The 20,809-nt window shown below is 40.5% G+C and overlaps 2 protein-coding genes and 1 non-coding gene across 13 annotated transcripts in view; all 3 read right to left on the bottom strand.

The window, feature by feature from the left end:
* Window positions 1-1,094: 1,094 nt before the first annotated feature.
* SLC25A3 (solute carrier family 25 member 3) lies at window positions 1,095-10,707 on the bottom strand. Its single transcript, XM_037390632.1, has 8 exons — window positions 10,592-10,707; window positions 10,280-10,439; window positions 6,543-6,664; window positions 3,508-3,687; window positions 3,211-3,392; window positions 2,311-2,483; window positions 1,629-1,739; window positions 1,095-1,508 (listed from the first exon to the last, which is right to left on the bottom strand). Exons 2-8 carry the CDS (start codon window positions 10,431-10,433, stop codon window positions 1,348-1,350), a joined length of 1,083 nt encoding a protein of 360 aa, XP_037246529.1. The 5' UTR covers window positions 10,434-10,439; window positions 10,592-10,707; the 3' UTR covers window positions 1,095-1,347.
* Window positions 2,794-3,033, bottom strand: LOC119149491. Its single transcript, XR_005104724.1, has one exon. It is a non-coding gene; the product is annotated as a small nucleolar RNA SNORA53 (small nucleolar RNA).
* Window positions 10,708-15,506: 4,799 nt separating the features above from the next.
* TMPO (thymopoietin) overlaps window positions 15,507-20,809 on the bottom strand; it is a 28,168-nt gene continuing 22,865 nt past the window's right edge. For 2 of the 11 annotated variants that reach the window (XM_037390618.1, XM_037390620.1), the window contains 6 exons: window positions 20,710-20,805; window positions 20,042-20,152; window positions 19,074-19,178; window positions 18,905-18,997; window positions 18,678-18,772; window positions 15,507-17,463 (listed from right to left, as the gene is read on the bottom strand). In XM_037390618.1, coding sequence (XP_037246515.1) covers window positions 17,172-17,463; window positions 18,678-18,772; window positions 18,905-18,997; window positions 19,074-19,178; window positions 20,042-20,152; window positions 20,710-20,805 — 792 coding nt within the window. In that variant the 3' untranslated portion in view covers window positions 15,507-17,171. The remainder of the gene's footprint in view (window positions 17,464-18,677; window positions 18,773-18,904; window positions 18,998-19,073; window positions 19,179-20,041; window positions 20,153-20,709; window positions 20,806-20,809) is intronic. The other 9 variants (XM_037390624.1, XM_037390616.1, XM_037390625.1 and 6 more) reach the window with 7 other exon arrangements.

The following is a 20,809-nucleotide window of genomic DNA, read 5'->3' on the forward strand; positions in this document are numbered from 1 at the left end:
AGTCTGTATATTTATGCTACTCCAATTGCTCTTTTGACTCTGAAGGACACAAGTAAAGAGGAAGGAGCAGTGCAACGTACGTGAATGCCAAGCTAAGTTCAATATCAGCTCATGTGCTGAAAGGCAGCATACCCAAACACTTTTGCACAGAAGACGCTTAAGCTCCAGTTCTACTAAGATATCCATACTGGATACAGTGAACCCTTTACGTACACTATTGGGCAGTTTCTGGATTTTTGTCAGAGCTGGTTCTTGAACAGGCAAAACACAGAAGGCAGCATGCTCATCTTTCTGAAAGACTGGGAAAAACAGATTAATTGCCTTAAAACCTTGGTGTGGGTATGTCCTCTTGCATGCCTAGGAGCCTGTATTTCTTCACACCAAGTAACATCCAAAAAAATTGGTATGACTTCTTGCACCACAGAAGTGAATGGTTCAGCCAAAACTTGGCATTAAACTAACTGGGGGGGGGAGGCACGTGCAGAACCAAACTACAGGAGTACCAAGAGTAGGGAAAAAGCTGGTAAGTTTGTCAAACTCAACACTATAAGGCAAGCCATTTTTATTTTACTGTAAAGCTGTAGTAAGCTTTTAGTGTTGGCTATCTTGAGAATTTTATTAAGATCAGCATTTCTTTTGTTAAGGTAGCAGCTACTGTTTAATGCCACAGTACAACCAAAACAACTGAGTTCTTTGGTGTGGTTCAAAGCCCACAGAAGCAGAAATTAGTCAAGTAAGTGTAAGATATGTTGGGATGACCACCCCAAAGCAGAAACAGCTCTATTATGTGTAAAGTTCCTTTTACGTCTACAGAGAACACTGGTATTGTGACTAGGACACCCCATCAGACTGCAGTCTCATCTCAGCCATTCAGCTATTCTACAGTAACAGCTTATTATAGGCGAATAAAATAGTGGACTCAAGGTGCACAGAACCGCAGTTAAGTTTCTGCAGTTCTGCAAGGATAGGTTCTTGGCACTTCTCTGTCAACAGTGAAAGCCTATTATAGTTCCAATTGTTTCACAATTCTCTAGCTCCTAAAGTGTAGAATAGGTTAATTTTTTAATTTTTAATATTTTTTTGGGGGGGGGTGGGGTGGGAGGGGAGAATATTTGAGGTATTTGCTGCTATGAAATGAAGCTTACGTATGCAGTAGTAAACAGACACTAAGCACTCTGTTTCTCATTTATTTCAGGCAATGACAGTGGTAGAATTTAAACCCTCCTGCGGAATGAGGGCACAGCCAATAATGACATCATATAGAGTTTGTTTTCTACATAGTCAAATATATAAAAGTTTCATGAAACTCATCACTGGGACAGCCAGCACAGTCAGTCCATGAGTTGTCTATTCAGTTAGACCAAGCTTCTTCTTCAGAGATTCTGGCATTTCAGGTGGAGGTGGACGAGGCAGTCTGAAATAAACCTTCACAGAATCGTAGATGAACCACTGTAGTGCAGTCAGCGTACCAATCATAATGATACGGGCAAACAGACCCTTCCATACACCTGTAGAGCAGAACATAAAGCATAAGTAGTGTAAGAAGCCAGGAAAAAACCAACAAATCCTCCCCCAAACACAGAACAGAAAAAACACTTGATCCAAAATACATGAAAGTAAGGACGTACCTTTGAATCCAAGCCTCTTAAGAACCTGTGAAGCAGAACTGCCCTTTTCTTTGTTCAACACAGACACCACAGAGTCAGCAGGATGGGAAACAATTGCACAGAACACACCAGCTGAAAGAATAATTTGACATTAGTTCTGTGGTGTTTTAGCTGTACCATTACTCTGTACACTAAGTACAATCAGCTGAAACCACACTTTCTAATAAACTGCTAATAAATTGCACAGAAGCTCTATCAAGCCTCCTGGTATCCTAAAAGGCCAGCAAGAACATACTTATAATGTGACATGAATATCTGAAAACACTCCAGTTCTGCTCTTGCAGCACCTCTTCTTCTAAAACAGTGTCTTTGGATATTGAAAAGCCCCTTTCCATCTAGATTTCTTTCCTCTTCCTTCAACCTTCCCCAGCCTAGCAAAGATTCAAGTTTTTTTCCACTTATATCAGCTGCAGTTTCCAACCCTGGACATTAACATTGGTAATACATAGGAACAATTAAGAGTATCGTCCTGCTACAGACCCATTTTCTACTTAGCGACTGAATATAGTTTTTTCCCCTGCACATTTTGAAGTTACAAGTAAATTCTGCCATTCTAGTTACATCTATTTGATATTCTGAAAAGGGACAGGCTTCTAGGGTCAGGGAGGTCCACTAATAAAGTGTAGGATTAAAGACTGCTTACCAATATAGCCTGCAACAAATGTGACTACCAGCTGTTCTCCTTTTGTACATTCACTTCGTGGCTTGGGAACAACGTACTTGTAGAGGGCTTCAACAGTACGTTCAAAGCAAGCAAATTTCATCATTGTATATGGAATCTGTCTCATCCATAGCGGAGCAACACCTTTATAGAAACTTAACCAGAGAAGGGACAAACTCAGTTTCATTTTCTCCAGTGTTTAAGGTGCATTTTTAACTTGGAAAAAAAAAAAAGCTAGCTTATTGTTGCTACTGAGAATATAACTTCTAAATACTGTAAGGCCCAAGTGTCTCAACAGCTACAGCACAGAAATGTGTTTTATTAGTTCCCAAGTACTAACTTAAAAACCGCAACACAAATTAGAACGTACCCGACCCCTACGCTGCACAGCTGTTTTTGTAATCACTTTTCAGATTACAATGCATTGCAGTAATGCAGCACTGCTACTACAAGTGCAGCAAGGCTCATGTCTGCATACCAGCCAAGTCCCGATAGTGATAAATGACTCGTATATTTACAGCCACTTCTATCAGAACAGAAAGCTAACATGCAGTTATGTTACTCTTACATGCCAATGACTCAAGCATCTTTGACTGTACAACCAAAAAGTTGCTGAGTATCTCTGACTGGAACTGCTAGAAACTGAAGTTATCCAGCAGAACTCAGCACAAAGATACTCACAAAGATGGATCTAAGGAGCATGTGAAATTAACTGCCAGTTCAGCACAAATTCCCTGAAGTATGTTAAGTTGTTATCATGAAATACAAAGGTCAAAAAATACAAAAAAGCAAAAGCCACAATTAGTTTTAGCAACAGTTCTTCATAAGGAAAAACTACTCAACAAAGAATCTGAATAAAAATTAAAATCAAGAGATACTCACGCCCAGATGCCTTCTTCTCCAAACATTTTAGGTACAGCCTGCCGCAGGGTGTTAGCATATCCAGGCTGTGTCTGAATACGAACTTTAGCAGCTTCCATTGGAGCCAGAGCAATGTCAGCAAAAAACTCTGCACTGGCAGATGCGGCTAAATATAGCGAAGTACGCCACAAATATGCGTTCTCCTGAATTGAATTTAAACACACATTTTTATTAATAAATCTTGCTTTTGTGATTACTCTGCATTACTCATACTATTATGTTGCAGATATATAGCTTCGTGTAAACCACTAGGCTTACCTCTCCCAGCATGTTGCCATACAGAATTTTGAAAACTTCATAGAAACCAAATTTACAAAGCCCCTGCATGGAATATCCAATAAAGGTTGGAGCCCATCCCTTAGCCAAGCCACGAACGCCATCTTCTTTGACTGTCACTGAAAATCCATTGAAGATGCTCTTGTATTTTTGTGGATCAACCTAAACAGAATAGGCAGTTAATTGCTTGATATAGCTTAGTATTTTCCCTTGTCACACCCCCATCTGAAATACAGAAATCTTAAAATTCCTCATACAGCTGGCTTCCTAAGGTTCCCTGGACAAACAACGTACTCACCACAAGCTTACATGAATGTAACTGTAATCATTACTTGCTAGTCTCAAACCCTTATTTTAACAGCCAATACGCTACTCAATACTCGGGAACCACCAAACTGTCTTAATTTTGCTTTGCATTTATTCTCTGGATCAACAATATGACCTTCTTTAATGAAAAGATTTACTGAAATCACAATCTTAACGCTGTCAGTAGTATACTGCTATAATTATGTTTAGATCAGAGTCTTTAAAAATTTGATAGCTTCTGTCAGCAATCTCATCCACTCTGCACATCACACCTATGTACACTCCAATGTCACCACAAACCAAGCCTGATGAGTCACCTGATTCTTAACAAGAAAAGGTTATTTGTCCACTGTTAGCTTGGTCCCTCCACACAGTCAGACTAAGATGGGAGCAAAGCAGATCAAAGAGCACTCAAGAACTTCTACACTTGTACTCTGACTTCACAGTAAAGGCTACATATAAATTACTTCCTGCACACAAAACTGAGTGAGATTTCATTAATAACTTATCAGAAATTTAAAAAAGACCAACTTGAGTAATTCTGTTTCATGTGAAAGGAAATCCTTTAACAGAAATTCTTAAAACAGGTCATTCTGACAAATTTCAAGTCACATCACAATGGCATTTTTCGTATTTGACAACATCCAACATCTCCTCAGAGGATAAGGAGGAAGATTAACAAATTAGCAGTCAACCAAAGCTTTCAAAAAGAGCTATGAGACATGCATGCCAACTGCAGTGACTGATATTTGTCTTGCAGTCTGGCAACAAACTACTTGAAAACTAGTTCACCTAAACATGTCAATTTTAAGAGAGTCATGATTTCTGAAAATTTGATATTCAATCAGGCACTGTAAAATGAGACTACGTTCATGTCAGAATCACGCTTAATCATCACCTATGTAGAAAGTGACCCCACTTTTTAAAAAGACACGAGAGGGCAGGCAACAAGTTTCTTCCTGGAGAATCTAGGAAGAATTACTAACACTCTCTGTACTGGATCCGTAAAGATATAAATGCTGACAGGTTTGACAAGGTCGAACCTGGATTTTACATGAACCTTCCTCTTGCACCTTCTTCTTTAGTACTAGAGAAGAAGTGGAAGTATCACCAGCCTTACTACGTAAGCAGCCCAGGACTGGTAGCACAAGCCAAGCATACCCACCAAGCAGCTGAAGCCTGGGAGGTATGCGGCCTTGTGTAGTGCTTAGGCCTTCTGCCCATTAACCCAATCTGCAGTCAGATTAAGAACTGTTCAAGATGCTACATCGTCTTTAACCACGATCAATCTCCTTCTCAGGAAACTCAGCCTGAGGAATCAGTATGATCTTGGACTTTCAAGTCCACCACAGCAGAAAAGTGCATTTAAGCTGCATTTCTAGAAATGGAAATCACAGCTACAGCTATTCCCTCCTAGTAGACATATGGAATTCCTAACCAGTTAGCCTGGTCTCAATGCAAATTTTGTAGAAAGCAACATTTTGCCCTCATTTGATGCAGCCTGTTTGTCTGAGTGTTTACAGAATTACTAGTTTGAGACCAGAAGTGTTCTCAAGCATGTGAAAAAGCCCCTCTTGTAAAGAATGCTAAACACAGGCTTTCCACAACACATTTTTAAAAGAATATCACATGCAGTACTCCAAATGTGACTAGCAGGGCTGACCAATTCATAGTTCCCTCCTAATTCCAGTAGTTGCACAATTACAAAATCACCGCTTTATATAAATAATCAGTTGACAGCCTATGCAACAAGGAAGTCATTAACTACTCTTATTTCCAGGAATTTTTAAGTGTGCTTAATTTGCTCTATTCCTAAGGCACAGATTTGCCTGAAGAAATCCACTAGGCTGTCACTAGATGATTTTAATGTGGAAGCTGGTATTGCAAATTAAGTGCAATGTGATGACACTCAGTTCAATCAAGAACCACTTCAAGGAAACTAGCCATGAGCACTGATGGCCTTACCAATACCACATAAAGTTTTACCCATTCTTTTCAAAGTGACATCATTAATAAGTATCCAATCTGTAAGCCGTGCATTGATATCCACAATGTTAATGGATCAAATTGTACATGCATGTCACTCCAGGCTAAAACCCATAGATCTTCAAAACAACAAACACATTATTTCCTTTCTCTAAAAGCACACGAATAGTGCTGGACAACCCACCACCCAGCAAAGACTAACATGGTGGTGGGTACCTTTTAACAAATATAGTCAGTTAAACGTGCCTTAATAGTAATAAAAAATAGTTTGTCCAGATTATCCTAAATGCCTCTGCTTTTCTTGAAAGTGGTGCAGTAGACTTGATAAAGCAGCATTCAAGTTTACTCACTTCCTGTCATCCAGAAGAGACTGCATCCCTACTGTAAACTCTTAACATGCTGGCTACACAGAGAAACAGTTTAGGAAACGTTTAAGTTAAGACAAACCTGCATACGACAATTTCACTAAATCCAGAGGTACAACAGCAGTATGTGTCAGGCCACAACTTAGGACCCCACCAACGCCACAGAGAGCATAAAACTTGAGCGAGCCATATTCACAACTGTATTCTGCAGCAAAAAATAAAGACACACCATGCTTTTACATGCAGTGTTGGACAATGAGGTCCAGGGGGTAGTTTATGCCTCCATTTCATTAGTAGATTAAATACACCACACTAAACGTGCTTTGTCAGTGTCACCACATATCAACATGCAGAACAAACCTGCATTCTGCATTTAACCAGGTCTAGAGGAACCAGTGCTGTATGTGTTGTTCCACAGCTAATAATCCCACCAAGGCCACAAAGCATAAAGAATCTGCCTGAGCCATATGCACAGCTGTAGTCTAATTAATTGGGGAAAAAAAATGCATATATATATGATCAATCACAAATGGTAATAAAGATCAGGAAAGAAACAAAATCGACTCAGTGCTACCTTCTCAAAAGTATTAAACTGAAATAATCCCCATACTATGTTATTCAACTGTGTGTTATACTCAAAAATAATTATTTTGCTTTAAATTAACACCTTTTGGACTGACAAGATTTGATTCTAAGCCTTCAAAATTGAGTTTGTTCCTTTAAAGAAAGCAATACCAGTCAAGTTTTAGCTCACAGCACACAAACCACAGAAATTAGAACCAGAAGCTGCTAGCAGAAATTATGACAGAGTTGCAACATCCAACATTTTCTTATATCAAGGAATTAAGCAAGAACAGCATTTCTCTATATTCTGGAGACAAAGTTTTTTGGTTAAATATTCTGACAGTGCAACTTCTGTATTTAAGTAGAAACCATATAGATCTATGAGATCAGTGTCAGATTTTTCTTTATGCAGATATATTTTCAGGCATTTTTCAGTTTCTTCACATAGATTTTATTTTCTTCCAAATACAGAATCTCACATTTATACAACTTATGTTTAATGAAATTGCAGAATATTACTAAATTAGTCATCACATTCAAAGCTCATAAACAAGGTTCATTAAAGAATCCTTCAGATCATTTTTAATCAAAGGATACTTCAGTTGCACTGTTCCATACAGTACTGTGTATAAAAGCATGAAGTCTTGAAAGAAGAAGTTACTAGTTTTCACAAATTCCAATTGAGCAAAATCACTGGAACTGAAAAACAAGAATCAGTTTCCCTCTTTTTTTTTTTTTTTTTTGAAGAGGCTACAGAGGATATGATTACATTAAACATTCAGGTTTACAATTACAGTAAGAAACAAGCATAATGTGGCAGCACAGTTCTGCTACTATGCTTAGCATTTAAAATATATAAGCAAAACCAAAACTTATAAACTGAATAAGCATATAGAGAACAAGAGACTATGTAGAAAATATTCCCCAGAGTAGGAAGGGTTAATATCTACGTTCTTTTGCTATTAGATCTAGTGGTGTTACTTCAATACAATGGAACAGACATTAAAGTGTTACACCAACTCAGTAAGAACCATATCCAGAAAAACACTAATGAAAAAAGACAACAGAACCCTATCTTATTCAGAGCTTCTTTGCCCTGTCTTTTTGCTTCTGAAATAAATTCCTTTATAAATGTCAACAAAAAATTAAGTTACATTCAACAGAGCATCAGTTAAGCCTGGTAGTGTTATCCAGCTCGTAACTTTGTTATTGTAAAGGAACTTCTTCCCCAAAACATTCCAGATTTTACGTTACATGTCACATTCACGTGTCCTCACCTTAGTCCTCAAAATTAATCATCAAGACAATAAAAATGTTGGGTTTTCTTTATTCTAAAATAACAATACCAAATCATAGACACTGTATTAAGCTTAAACTTAAAGCAAGAGATCAGTTAACAGTCAGAATAATGCATAATGTATTTTTTTTAATTGAGATACTGCTTAAGGGTGTAAGTATGCTGGTCTTAAACTTACATGTACCTCTGAAATGGTCTGGATATGCTAGCAGATTTGCCAACAGCAGTAATATTCTGTCTACAACTTGCCAGAACAACTGGTTAAACAAACACAAACAGGCTTGCTATGCAGGTGTGATCAGAGAACAGGCTCTGGGTCTGTATTAAGGGGCAGCTCTGTCTGTATCTTTGGGTCTGCAGCAGCACCAGTCCTGCAGTAGTTACCATGCTGACCAGATACCAGAAGTGTTTGTTCACACTTTGTCACAACAATTTATTGTTAGAAGCCATACTCCTCAAATGACAAAGACAGACATTTGTAGAAGCTACAGAAAAGCAGAACTTTATCCGCTTTATTACAATGCTATTCAGACTGACCTGTCAGCTAGGTATTTGAAAGCAGTAATTAAGAAAAGCAAGCCAGTATCAATTAGGCTTGAGCTCTTTACAGGTACTTAAGTTCATAGTGGTATAGCAGTATTAGAAAAAAAAAAAGGTATAGTAGATCCCAAACTTTCTATTTCAGAGAAGTCAAATCTCCTGAAAATTGTTACCTGAAAAGAGAATCAGCTAAACACGTAATACAGAAGGCAAGAAAGTTACTCTAACATACACAGACACTAACTTAAAATACCTTGAAGCTACTCAAATGTAAATATACAGTACAAAACCATGTCTACTCTGTTAAGACAGCTACATCAGAACCATGTTATTTCTCTGATTCTGATCTGACACATTTACAAGGACAAATTCCAAGAGCAGATCATAAAATGCTTTGTCTCCAAGCTGCATTATGACTGATGCCCTGAGCTGAACTCAACAGGTCTTGTGGTTTGTGCTGACTTTGTGTGACCTTGCACAAGCTCAGTTATCTTCTGCAACATGTTATTCTCCCAACACAAAGGCTAGAGAAACAACTGGTATGTGAAATAATGAATGCAGCAGAAAAGCCTGCAAAGATGAAGAAACTCTGGTCACCTTCACCGCATCTGCCTAAAAACAGGATGAAGATTAAGCATAACACTTCTAAGAAAGAAGTGCGCCTACTGAATATAATTAGTATACCAACGCACGACTTAGGGCCTTAGCTAGCTAGCAACAAGATTACTACACTGAAAGCCAGAAGTACTTTCTTGAAACTTCATAAAATCCAACACCAAGTTTTCTCTTCACCTATTGCATGAAAGGTCATTCAAGAGCACTAACATGCTTCTTCTAAAGTACTGTGATTATTGAAGTATCTTAAGGAAAGTACTTTATTTTTTAAAAATACAGACAGAGATGCTTGTTAAGTTATTAACAGCTTGGAAGAATTAGAATATTAACATCTACCTCCGCTATTAGAAGTATCACCAAGGTCTGACCTTTGGAAGTCACAAAAGTGATCAGGAAACACACAGGAAGTACTTGCATTGAAGTCTAAAATACATCACTATCTTCGACAGCAAAGCTACCTGGTGTATGCCCTGCAACTACAAAGGAAGGGGGGGGAAGGGGGAGGGGAACCAAACCCCAAAACAGAACTACTGCAGGCACCTCTAATGTATGTGGATGTTCAGCTGTGAATAAAAGGAAAAAAAATAGAACCAAAAACATGAAAGGAAACAAGAATGGGAGAGATGGTCTTTCAAACCCATCCAGATTCACATGCTGCTCTTTTCCACCGAAGAAAGAAGCACCGGCCTACAGCCTCAGTCCCCGAGGCTGCAGGCCCAGCAGAGCCAGAAAAAGCACTCTCATCCCCAAGACAGTCTCCATCGGGGATCTCTGTAATTACTCGGAACTAGAACCTTCTCGTGTCCTTTCCCGGTAACACCGCGTCCCTGCTGCCACTCAGCACACCACCGCACGGGGAGCGGAAGAGGCTGCCAGCGCCTCCCCTGCCCGTGCCCTTCCTCGTCCTCCAAGCGGGCGCGTAGGCCCAGCACCGGCTCTCCCTCAGCCCGACCGAGCCCAGCCGAGCGCTAACCCTCCCTCCACCGCCCCGACAGGCACAGGCCCGCGGGAGCGGGGACAGCGCGGGGACCGGTGCCCGCACCGCCCGCAGGCCCGGCCTGCGCCGCGACCCTCCCTCCGCTCTCACCTTCAGCGGCGGCCGCGGCCGCCAAGCTCCGCCGCGTGGTAGGCGCCTCCGCCGGCTCCGCGCGCTTCCTCACCCCATCCTGGGCCGGCTGGAAGTGCGGCGCGTAGAAGGGGTTGAGCCGAGCGAGCGGCGCGATGGACGAGAACATGGCGACCTGAGGCGGGCGAGAAGAGCAGAGCGGCGTGGGTCTGGGAGGCCCGCCAGGGGCCCGGCCCCGGCCCCGCACCCGCCGGGCGGCCCGTCGCCCCCGGGGCGAGCAGCGGGTCCCGCCGGGCGGGCGGGCGGCCCCCACGCCGCCCCAACTCCCTCCTAAGATGGCGGCAGCTCGGCGCGGAGGCTGACCGCGGGCCCGGCTCCGTCACTTTGTCCTTCGCCGGCGCACGGGCGGAGCCGCAGCCCAAGAAGCTGCAGGGCGATTGGCGGAGGCGCGCTGCCAACCCGCGCGGCGGCGCACGCCGGCCGAGCCCAACGCCCTCCCGCCCCGCGCCGGGGGAGGGGGCGGTACCGCCCGTCCCCGGGGGCGGGCAGGCGGGTCCCGGCGGGCGGAGGCCCGGGCAGCGGGGGGAGCGCGCCGGCTGCGTCTCGCGGCTGCCCGTCGGCGCGCGGCCCGGGGGCCGGCCGCCCTCCGGAGGTCGGGCTGGCGCCGCCGCTGCGGCCGGCCCGAGACACGCGGTGGCTGGTGGCTGACGGGCCGCCGGCAGGGAGCCGTGTCTTCTCGGGCGGGCGGGGCGCCCCCCCGCGGCAGCCCTGTGCCTGAGCTTCCCCTCCCACAGCCCGCCCGCGGGAGCTCGCTGCAGCCGCCTTACAGCCCAGGGCGGTGCCACACGGAGACAACCCCCAGCTCCCGCTCTGCGGGCACGGCACCGCGCACGGCCCCGGCGGGCCAGCCTCGATGCTGCTCTGCGGCAGCTCCAACCGCACCCGGCGTTTAGGATTAGTTTAAAGAAGCCCTCGCCATCGCCCCCGGTTCCAGTTCTGTTACTCGCACCGCGCAGCGCCGTCTAACCGCAGCCCAGCCGAGCCGCGAGAGGCGGCTCCCTCGGCAGAAGGCGCCGCTCACCGGCGCGGTCGGGGGGACCGCCGGCAGCCGCCGTTGGCCTTTGCAGGGCAGCCTTGCCGGGCACCTCGGCACAGCCGATGCTTCAGCAGCCGCAGCCGCTTGCAGAAGAAGTGCTAGTTACCGGTGTGTTAAAAGTAGAATGATACTTAACACAGCACGCATGCTCGGCCTTAGCTAACTTCAGCTATTCCTTTTCTAACACAGCACGATTTCACTCATTTTAGTGGATTTACATAGTGCAAAACTGGCGCAGCACAGTTCAGCTCTCCAGTTACTGGAGTGAAGAATGCCCAAGTTTTCACCGTCTTGATCACGTCCCTTCCATTTATAGTGCTCTTAACACGTCTGCACAGAATACAGCAAAGCAGGAGGCACGCACTGAGTATCCCAGCCACTACACTTCTGGGCACAGAGCCGTAACGCAACTGATGGCACATCTACACACCCACACTGGAGAAACACCCCTTCGGTCAGCTCAGCGGCTCCTGACAAACTTCCCTGGAGGACAAACTGCTACACCAACCTTCGGACTTGGCTCTACTTGCTCTATTTCACAACAGTTGATCCAGGCAGACTGTCACCAAGAGGCAAAAATGACACAAGCCTAATAGCACACTCACAGAAGTCTAGGTTGGCCAAGTTCCTCTTGAGTAAACTAGACTCCAGCTGCTGAGTAGGAAAAATGCATTCTTTAAATACTTACATTCAGCAACCCAGCGAGAGCCTGAAGTGCTGTTCCCTTCACAGCTACTTGGCAGCAATCAGTACAGGCCAGAACTGTTCGTGTTGCCATTGCTTGTCCTACTCTACTCACCTGCACCTAAATGACTTGTTTTTTTCTAAAAGCCAAACACTAATACTTGTTTTTAATTATGTAACCTCTAAACACAACTGAGGCTTGGGCTCTTATCTTGGAATTACATGTAAACGATTGCAATTCTTGCAGACTTCTAACTTTTAATGCATCTAAAACCTCTGCGCCTTCCAGTTATGAAGAATGAACACATGACTTTTTAATATATTTATATACATATTATGGCAATTTGTGTGCACAACTAGTGCTGACACTTAAGAGGTAGTCTGTGGAACAATCCGTTTCTTTGATTTCAGCTGACAACTAACAGCTGTACTATTAACAAGTACTATTCAACAGCAGTCTTAACATATTCCCATGAAAATACAGAGATAATCTATGTTCCTGCTGAATGCACGTCATTTTATATAGCAAATATCTTCAGCTTTTCCCAGATGTGAAAGAATAAAGTAGCAATAGCCTGTAATTCAAACCATATAGATTGATCCGATTTCTGACACACACTGAAGGTAGTAATGAAGACTTGAAAGACATCACCTTTTGGTGTCCACCTCTGTCAAGATTCCCAGTAAGAAGAGCTACTGTAAATTAAATCCATCTTTTTCATCAGTAGCATTTCAAATTTTGGGAGTTTAGTAGGAAAACGTCAGTTTGGCAACTCAAAAGTTTTCCTAATTACATCTATCCTTCCATTATTAACACCCATCACCCAGCCTCTCCATTCCCAGCCCAGCAGCATACAATCAAAAAAATCGTAAATTACTTCCTGTCTTACAATAACTTTTCACAGTTCTAACATTTTGGTGACACCTTTAAGCAAAATCAAAGCTCTTACAAGCTTGTACACCAGGTGACTTACTATTTTCAAAAATACACAATGAGATAGTGAGATAACCATCCCACACCTTTGATGAGCAGGTTAGCACAACAGCATCTGCTTACGTACTCACTCACTGTAGCACTACCAGACCATGATTCTAGGGAATCAGTAACAGATCACTTCAACGCTCTAAGTAGGTTTCACAGCCCTAAGGGAAGCCTTAACACTGCAGCATCTCCCTTTAACCGGATCCAAACTAACTAGGTTGAACAACAGCAGGTCACCTCCTCTGAACACTGGAAGCAGTGAAACCTCTCCTATTCTTATTAGCCACTGCCTCATCTGATAATCTCTTTTAGCCTAAATTCTCCCCAGACAACTACGTTTTTTTCCCTCATAAACATATTTTTTCCCCTAAATAACAGATAAAGAAGGCAACACAGACAGAATTTTTAACCACAAATTACCAATGCTGACAAAGAATTTCAAAGTGAGGTAGGACAGAAAACATGAAGAATTAATTCTTTTCAATCTATACATAGTACTTGTAGGTGTATATGCCAATTTAGGACTATTTTGCAAGTTCCATCAATCTGTGAACCCTATGCTGTATGAACACATGCATGTATGTATACATATGTCACAGTTTGCTCTTGCACTGGTGCAAAGCAGCCTGGTATGCTCCCTGAGGAAAAAGAAAAGCAAAATTCATAGTGAAGCTTTAGACAAAGATAGGAAGACTTACCAAACATACAGTTAAAGCTATATTAACACAACAAAGGGTATGCTGAAGCACCAAAGTTTGTAAACATAAGATTTAAAATTATACATCACAACCCACCCCTGTATCTGTTTTGATCAGATGAAGTTTGAAAAATTTTTAAAAAGCTTTTCAGCCCAATATGCAACTTCAGCCATCACAAAGCAAGTCAAATACACCACACACAAGACATGCCACACAAGGTTCATTTGCAAGTATCCATTCTTTCTGCTGAGCAGCCTCCTTCGGACACGCTACTAAAGGCATTCTTTTTGTACTCAGCTTACTGATATAACTCTGCACCAAACTTGTTAACATTTTTTTTAAAAGACACTGTGTCCACAGAACCATCTGAGAAGGTAACTAGTAGGAACTGAAGATTTTAACACCATGATTGCCCTAAGCTGTGCCACAAGAAGCAAGCAAAAACACATAGAAGCAGCCTAGGAGAGACCCGAAAGCATTCTGTAGGGCAGTACTGAGCGTACTGCTAACAAGCAAACTTGGAGAAGAAAAAATTCCATCACACTTTCTCCTACTTAAATACAAATCAATACAGACTCCTCAGACTGGATGCGTGTTGAAAGATTAACACACAATTTAGAGGGAACGGCACAAACTCTGCATTAGCTCTAATTCAAACAAGACAATTCAAGATCTGCCATGTTTTCAGCACATCATTCTAAGCAGCAACCAAAACCAAGAAACATTTGTCATGCCTATTAACTTACACAGGCTTTTTTTCCATACTTTTTTTATCCCTAGCTCTAAGAGGGACTTAAGCAATATCTACTATGTTAGAATTCAAGAGATTTTTGCAGCTGGGATTTGGATACCACTACCAGTCCATATAACTGCTCTATTTTGTGATTGGTTTCCGAAAGTTTAACCTGGCTCTGTCTAGAAGCCAAGATAAACTAATGGAACAAAAGCCAGATTATTTATAAAAAAAAACCCAAAAAAACAAAGAAAAACACACACCCCACAACATGCAGCTCCTATTGCTTTAGCACTTTGCTACAAAGACTACAGCATACTCCAGTGTAACTTATACAGCAGCATTTAGAAGGTTTTAAGCACATGTAACTATTCAGCTAGTAGCACCATTACTACATGTGTTACTCTTACAACATTAAAGCTTTAGAAATGCAGGTAAATTCATATTCGGGGCTGGTGAAGGAAGAGAGGGAATAAAGAAGGAACAGATTATTCTCAGGGCTATCTCACACCATTAAATGCCTCAGGTATAAGCAGCTCATTCATGTCTTGAAGATGCATTATCTTCCAACTACAACTAAGCTACATGTAAGTTACTTTGACAAACGTATAAAAGTCTTTACCTTCTGTGAAGTAACACTGAAGTTGACAGGGTTCTCCAAAAACAGTGCATAAATGAAAGAATGATGACATTTAATTGCATTGCAGTTCAGTTTGGGGTTTGGTTGGTTGGGTTTGGGTTTTTTTGGGGTTTTTTTGTCTTTTTTAATGACGCTAATAGTATCCCTGAAGGAGATCAACTGAAAATATTTCATGTAACTAGAAGAGAAAGACATATTTCATGTTAAAACATATAGCAAAGTGAGGTAAAAAAATAATTTCAAGTGAAAAGGAAGTTCCTTAAGCACTGGAAACCAAATGAAGACTAGCTTCTCCCCCCACCCAAATTAAAGGTCTAACACAGGCTAAAGGATTATGGTGCAAAACTATTATTATAGTGTAAGTATGACGAATATTCCTCACATGAAGTGTTGACACAAACCACTCTGGTTTCACAATTGGATTTTTTTTTATTTTAAGATGGAAGATTGTAGCAGCAACAGACACCACCACTGATACATCAGTTGTCTTGCTTTTGCTGCTTTTCAGCAATGCATTTATTTTGATAAGGAAAATCCACACACTTTAAAATCATTTTTTATTTTTCTGTATTTTGACACTAAAAGTGAATGTATTATGTTACAATTTTCTATAGGATTGACACAAGTTTAGCTATTTGGATTACTCAAAAAAGCAGATTAAAAGAAAAAAAAACATTAATCTTAACAGAGAAAAAAACTATTGCTTTGCTACAAATTACCATGTTTGTCCCAAAGTTCACAGAAAGTAAAGCTTCCTCATAGCTATAGTCTATACAATAATTGTACCTAGAGTAAAAAGATGCTGAATATTAACTAATATTCTCAGCTTTTTGTAAGTAGCACTTTAAGAATAAGTAGTATGATTTATTGCGATTTTGTACCAAGCAATAAGACTGAACATCTGTAGGCTGCAGGTTTAAGCACACCAAAGTGTATACATTCGCTTTAAAAAAATTGTTGCTTATCGCTCTTCACTGGTAGTAGTAAAGTCAGCTGCCTGCTCAACTAAGTTACACAATAGTGTTTCAGCATGCTTCCACTGAGAAAAATATTCAACTGCATAAAAGTAGTATATCTCACCTTAGAAGATGAAACTGTAGCAGAAAATGCAGCAATGCCCTCTTCATACAAGAATAAAACTTCATATGGAATTTTCACACTTTGAGAATACTTCTCTACATGAATATTCAAAGATAATCACATAAAGCTGTGTTGGAAAGACCTCGTTTTTAAAGAAAAAAGACGACAGCTAAAGTCAGAATTTAGACTACTTCAGATAACAACCTTGACCCAAAAAAGTATTTTAGTAGCAAATTATATTGATGCAATTTTTATTTTCCACGCATATTACTAATAAATAAGTTCCTCTAAGACATCTCTTGCCAATTAAGATTTGTATTCAGCTCCTACAACACTAAGCACTAAAATGAAGGGATACATGTAAACGATGTTACGCTTAAACAGAGTTACTAATGATACTAAGACTTTTACAGAAATGCAAACAGGTTTACAGTTACATTTACTAAAGTTACAGTAACCTACAGAAAAGGTTTGTCATTGTACTCTCCCTACATCCTAAGATACCCAATTCTGTTACACTGTTACTGAAAAAAATGCATACAAAGATGCATTTCCCTTTGTCACGTGTTAAAATCCTCCTCCACAATAATCTATAGAGACAAGTACAACTTCTTTTCTGTACAAAGGAAAAGCTTTAAAAACACAGCTTCACATTTTACTACATTTTTGCCCTCTCAGCTTCCAAGTTCTTGCAAAAACAAATATACAGTTTCTCAAAAATGAATTTAAAGGATGTCCACATTAAAAAAAATAAAGCCTACAAAAAAGTTTGAAGATCTAAAAAAAACTGTATTCCTATGGCAAAGTGATCTCCTACTAGTCCGAAGTCCACAAAGTTACTGATGTCCATTTAATATTACCTTTCTTCATTTATCCAATTTATCAGGTTCCAATCACATTATTTGTAAGAAGTCCTTGAGCCGATGAGAGGGCAGAAGAGTTCTCTACAATTAGAAACAGGAGATCAAATTGGGTGTGCCTTTCAGAAAGATACTCATTTGGCACCACCCCGAGAGACCATATTCAGGTATTTAGAGAAAGGATTTCCTTGATTAGTTTCCATAGACTGATAAACCAAAACCAAGAAGACTGAAATAACAACAAAAAGAAGAACTTTTATCCACAGGGGATGGAGCGTTTCTTTTTTTGTTGGTGGTTTCTCCGACTTGATGTCAGTTGAGGTACCATATTTTGGAGCATACTTAGAGAAACTTTCCTCCATTCTGAAGTCACTGTGCTCTATAGGTCGGCTAGCAGCTCCCTTGATTGGTCTGCGGCAGCTAGCACTGTTAGTAAAAAAAAAAAAGTTGAAATATTGCATATTTGGAAGAGCAATCTAAGGTACACAGGAAAGCTTTAGTGTAAAGAACTACAATTTCTTTCTACTGAATGCAGTCCCCGAAATATCCATCTCAAAACTCCAACATGTCTATCTTTACTAGTTGTAAGGTTAATCATTCAGTATTCAAACAATCATTTAACAAAAAAACACCTCAAATGTCACTTCACCCTACCCACATAATCAATGGATCGTAACTGGCAATAGAACTCTACGGAAGTGTCTCTCTCTAGTTTCATCTTTATAACTTATGCAGCACCCACTGGGATTTCTAAACCTAAGATTGTTCCTGGCCATTAACATATCTACTGATGGCTAAGCCAATACACAGAGCCAGGAGGCAAAGTAGTAAGGGTTTGCCAAGTAAGTAGACATTGCCAAGTCCCTACATACGAAAGAGTACACATGCATGTTTTTTATTAAAAAAAAACAGTATAGATTTGAAAAAGACTGGATAGACCTCAAAACAAGACAGAAGAAAGCTGAGTGGTGAGCAGATACACCACAGTAGTAGTAACCGGTACATATGTTTTCCTGAGGGTAAAATTTTATGCATTGCAGTTTAAATTGAAGCTATAATGTAACATGCTGGAAACACTAGAGTTAATCTCAACTTTTTCTCATATTCTTTAAAACAGGACAAAGTTTTGTGAATCACTTAACTAGCCAGAAGGTTGCTTCAATTTTTGGTTTAAATACCAAGTTGCAAAGGAAAAATGGAATAGCCCTTCCTAGTTGCCATCCTTATTCATGCTTAGAGTACTCTTTGACCACAACAGGATTGCTACTTAAAATTAAAAAAATAGGGTATCTGAAATTCTTTCCTAATTTAACAGCAAGCCTAAAGGCATTTACATCTAGCCAAAAAACTTAAATATTATGAGCCATTAGAGAAGCCCCTTCCATTTAACTTCCAGCATCCAGAAATTCAGTAATGATTCCTACTATATTACCACCCTGTTCTCCCATCCCCAATTTAAATAAAGAGGAGACTCTTGGATTCAATCCTATGTACCTAGAACAGAAGAGCTAGGCGGTCATCTCAACTGTCTTGGGCCAGAGTGCAAAAATTTTTCCTCAGAAATCTACCAATATAAAGATACTCTTCTGCCTAAATAGGTTTCTCAGTTGTAAACAAGCCCCCATAAACCTTAGAAATACCTAATTCCTGTAGGTGTTGATACTTCATAAGGGAACATTTCCTTAAGAATATCTCTTTCTACTCTTCCTTCTTCTGTATGAGTTCTCTCCAGCACCTAGGAAATGAAAAACAGTTATAGGCCTAACAGACCACAACACAACAATCTCCTGCACAGATTCTCAGTGACCACAACCACGTGCAATTTGTAAGAATGAGTAAGTCACCCAGTGACATTCAAGAAGCTTACTTCTTGGGTTTTAGAAGTTAGTTTAAACTTTCTTAGTGGCAGCTGTCTGGTCACTTTTGGTGTCTTAAAGCACTCCGTGCTCTCCGCAGTTTCCTTTAAGATAAACAATATGCTGCATAAATACACCTGCCAGCCAATGATGCAGATGATCAAAAGAACTAACCATCACCTCCATCATGGCTGTGTTGAGTAGATCACAGGATTGGTTGTGGCCAACATGATTAAAAAAGCATCGACGTGGGCAATCTGTCTCTTCTTGCTGTAATAAACAATGCTACAGTACAGTAATATACTAACTAAAAAAAACTTAAGCAGTTAAAATAAAACACCAAGTTTTCCCACAACTTTCCACTTGACAACTAAGTCTACATTCCAGTCACATAAAAAAAAAAATAAAGCAAGCTATTTCATAAGCCCCAGACCCACTAGTAGAACAGGCTTCACAAGTATTAATACAAGTTTTATCTAAAGTAACTACACAAAGAAATGAACTCCACTTAAATTCAGCCAAGTAATGTAAAATTCAACAATAGTACAGTACTATATTAATACAATTACATTATACTGGCAAGTGCTTTAGTTTTCCAAGAGAGACTTAATTTTGACAGCTTAATAGGTTAACAGAAAAAGAATTCTTTCTTTCCTGGTAAGGACAGGAATGTACAGATGCGTTTAAAATTCAGTATTTTGGTCTAAAGTAATCCTACTATTTGATAACCTAAATTAAGGAACTTGTGGTTTTTCAGGATAGGCTGATTTACAAGATCAAGGTAGACAAACCCAGTTCAGTTCTACATTTGAGTTATTCAAAGAATTTAAAAGAAAGAAAAAAATTTCTACATTTTGCTTAGAAAACAGCAGCACAAGGAGAAATAACACACCAAAAACATATCTGGCTTAGGCAAAAAAGAAAACAGCAGGATTTCCACTCTCCCACCACCACCTGCCAAAATCTGAAAGGGGCAGATAAAATTAAGGTTTATTTCTCATCCTCTATGCCATGTACAACACTATTGTTACTAGAGCCACCTGGGCAATGCATCCTCCATCCATTCTTACTAGAGGGGTAAGCACATACACACAAGAATCTTGTTCACAGAGAGTAAGCAAGAGCAATCTAAGTTTTAATTTATTTACTTCAGCTGTCATCAAGGGTTTCTTTGGTGTTCTTCTGGGCATTTCTGAGAGTTCACTGATTGACAGTGTAGGAGCTGCATGCTTGAAATTTCCAGGCACCCTATTGACAACCTGCCGAGATTCAAAATTGTTCAAACTCAGAATCAGCCAAAATACAAAAAAATAAGGGGGTGGGGGGAAAGGTGGCAGAAGCAAACAACAAAACCTTTATGTGCATTGCATATATGCATGTTAGGAGTTAACTCAAGAAGGTTATCTAACAGATACTCTGAAATAAGCACAGCAAACACATTGCTTATCATTCCAAGTAGTTTCTTTTAAGCCATTTAGAAACATAAAAGCTATTTAGCTCACAAGAAAAGCCAACCTTAAAAGCAGATATTCTGCATGTACTTAAAAAAAAAATCTAAACTTTTAAAGCGGTTCTTTCAACCCTCCCCACAAACAGATATCAGATGGGACCCAGATGTCTACTCAGTCCCATCTCAAAGTGAACAGCATTAGGTACTTATACAGATAAAAAAATATGTGGTTTCAAAGACTACCAAATAGTCTTACTTTCCTTAAAAGTCTATCTGTTCACAACAGAATGATTCTGTCAGTAAAGGTATATTACAGAAGAATACCACTTGCATGATTTATTAAACGTATTTACTAAGCATATTTACTAGGGTCTCGTTGCTTGCAGTCAATATAGTTTCAGCTATGGGAGTACTCTCTGATATTACAGCATCATCTACAGGCAACTGTGCTGTAGCATCCACCTGT

The sequence above is a fragment of the Falco rusticolus genome, chromosome 5 (assembly GCF_015220075.1).
Source record: "Falco rusticolus isolate bFalRus1 chromosome 5, bFalRus1.pri, whole genome shotgun sequence".
Classification (NCBI taxonomy): Eukaryota; Metazoa; Chordata; class Aves; order Falconiformes; family Falconidae; genus Falco; species Falco rusticolus.

Coding starts and splice junctions, on each gene's coding strand:
- SLC25A3 (XM_037390632.1), bottom strand. CDS start 10,433: ATGTTCTCGTCCATCGCGCCGCTCGCTCGGCTCAACCCCTTCTACGCG. Junction 6,665..10,279: donor GGCCGCCGCTGAAGGTGAGA/GCGGAGGGAGGG, acceptor CCAATTAATTAG/ACTACAGCTGTGCATATGGC. Junction 3,688..6,542: donor TGGTTAAATGCAGAATGCAG/GTTTGTTCTGCA, acceptor TATTCTGTTTAG/GTTGATCCACAAAAATACAA.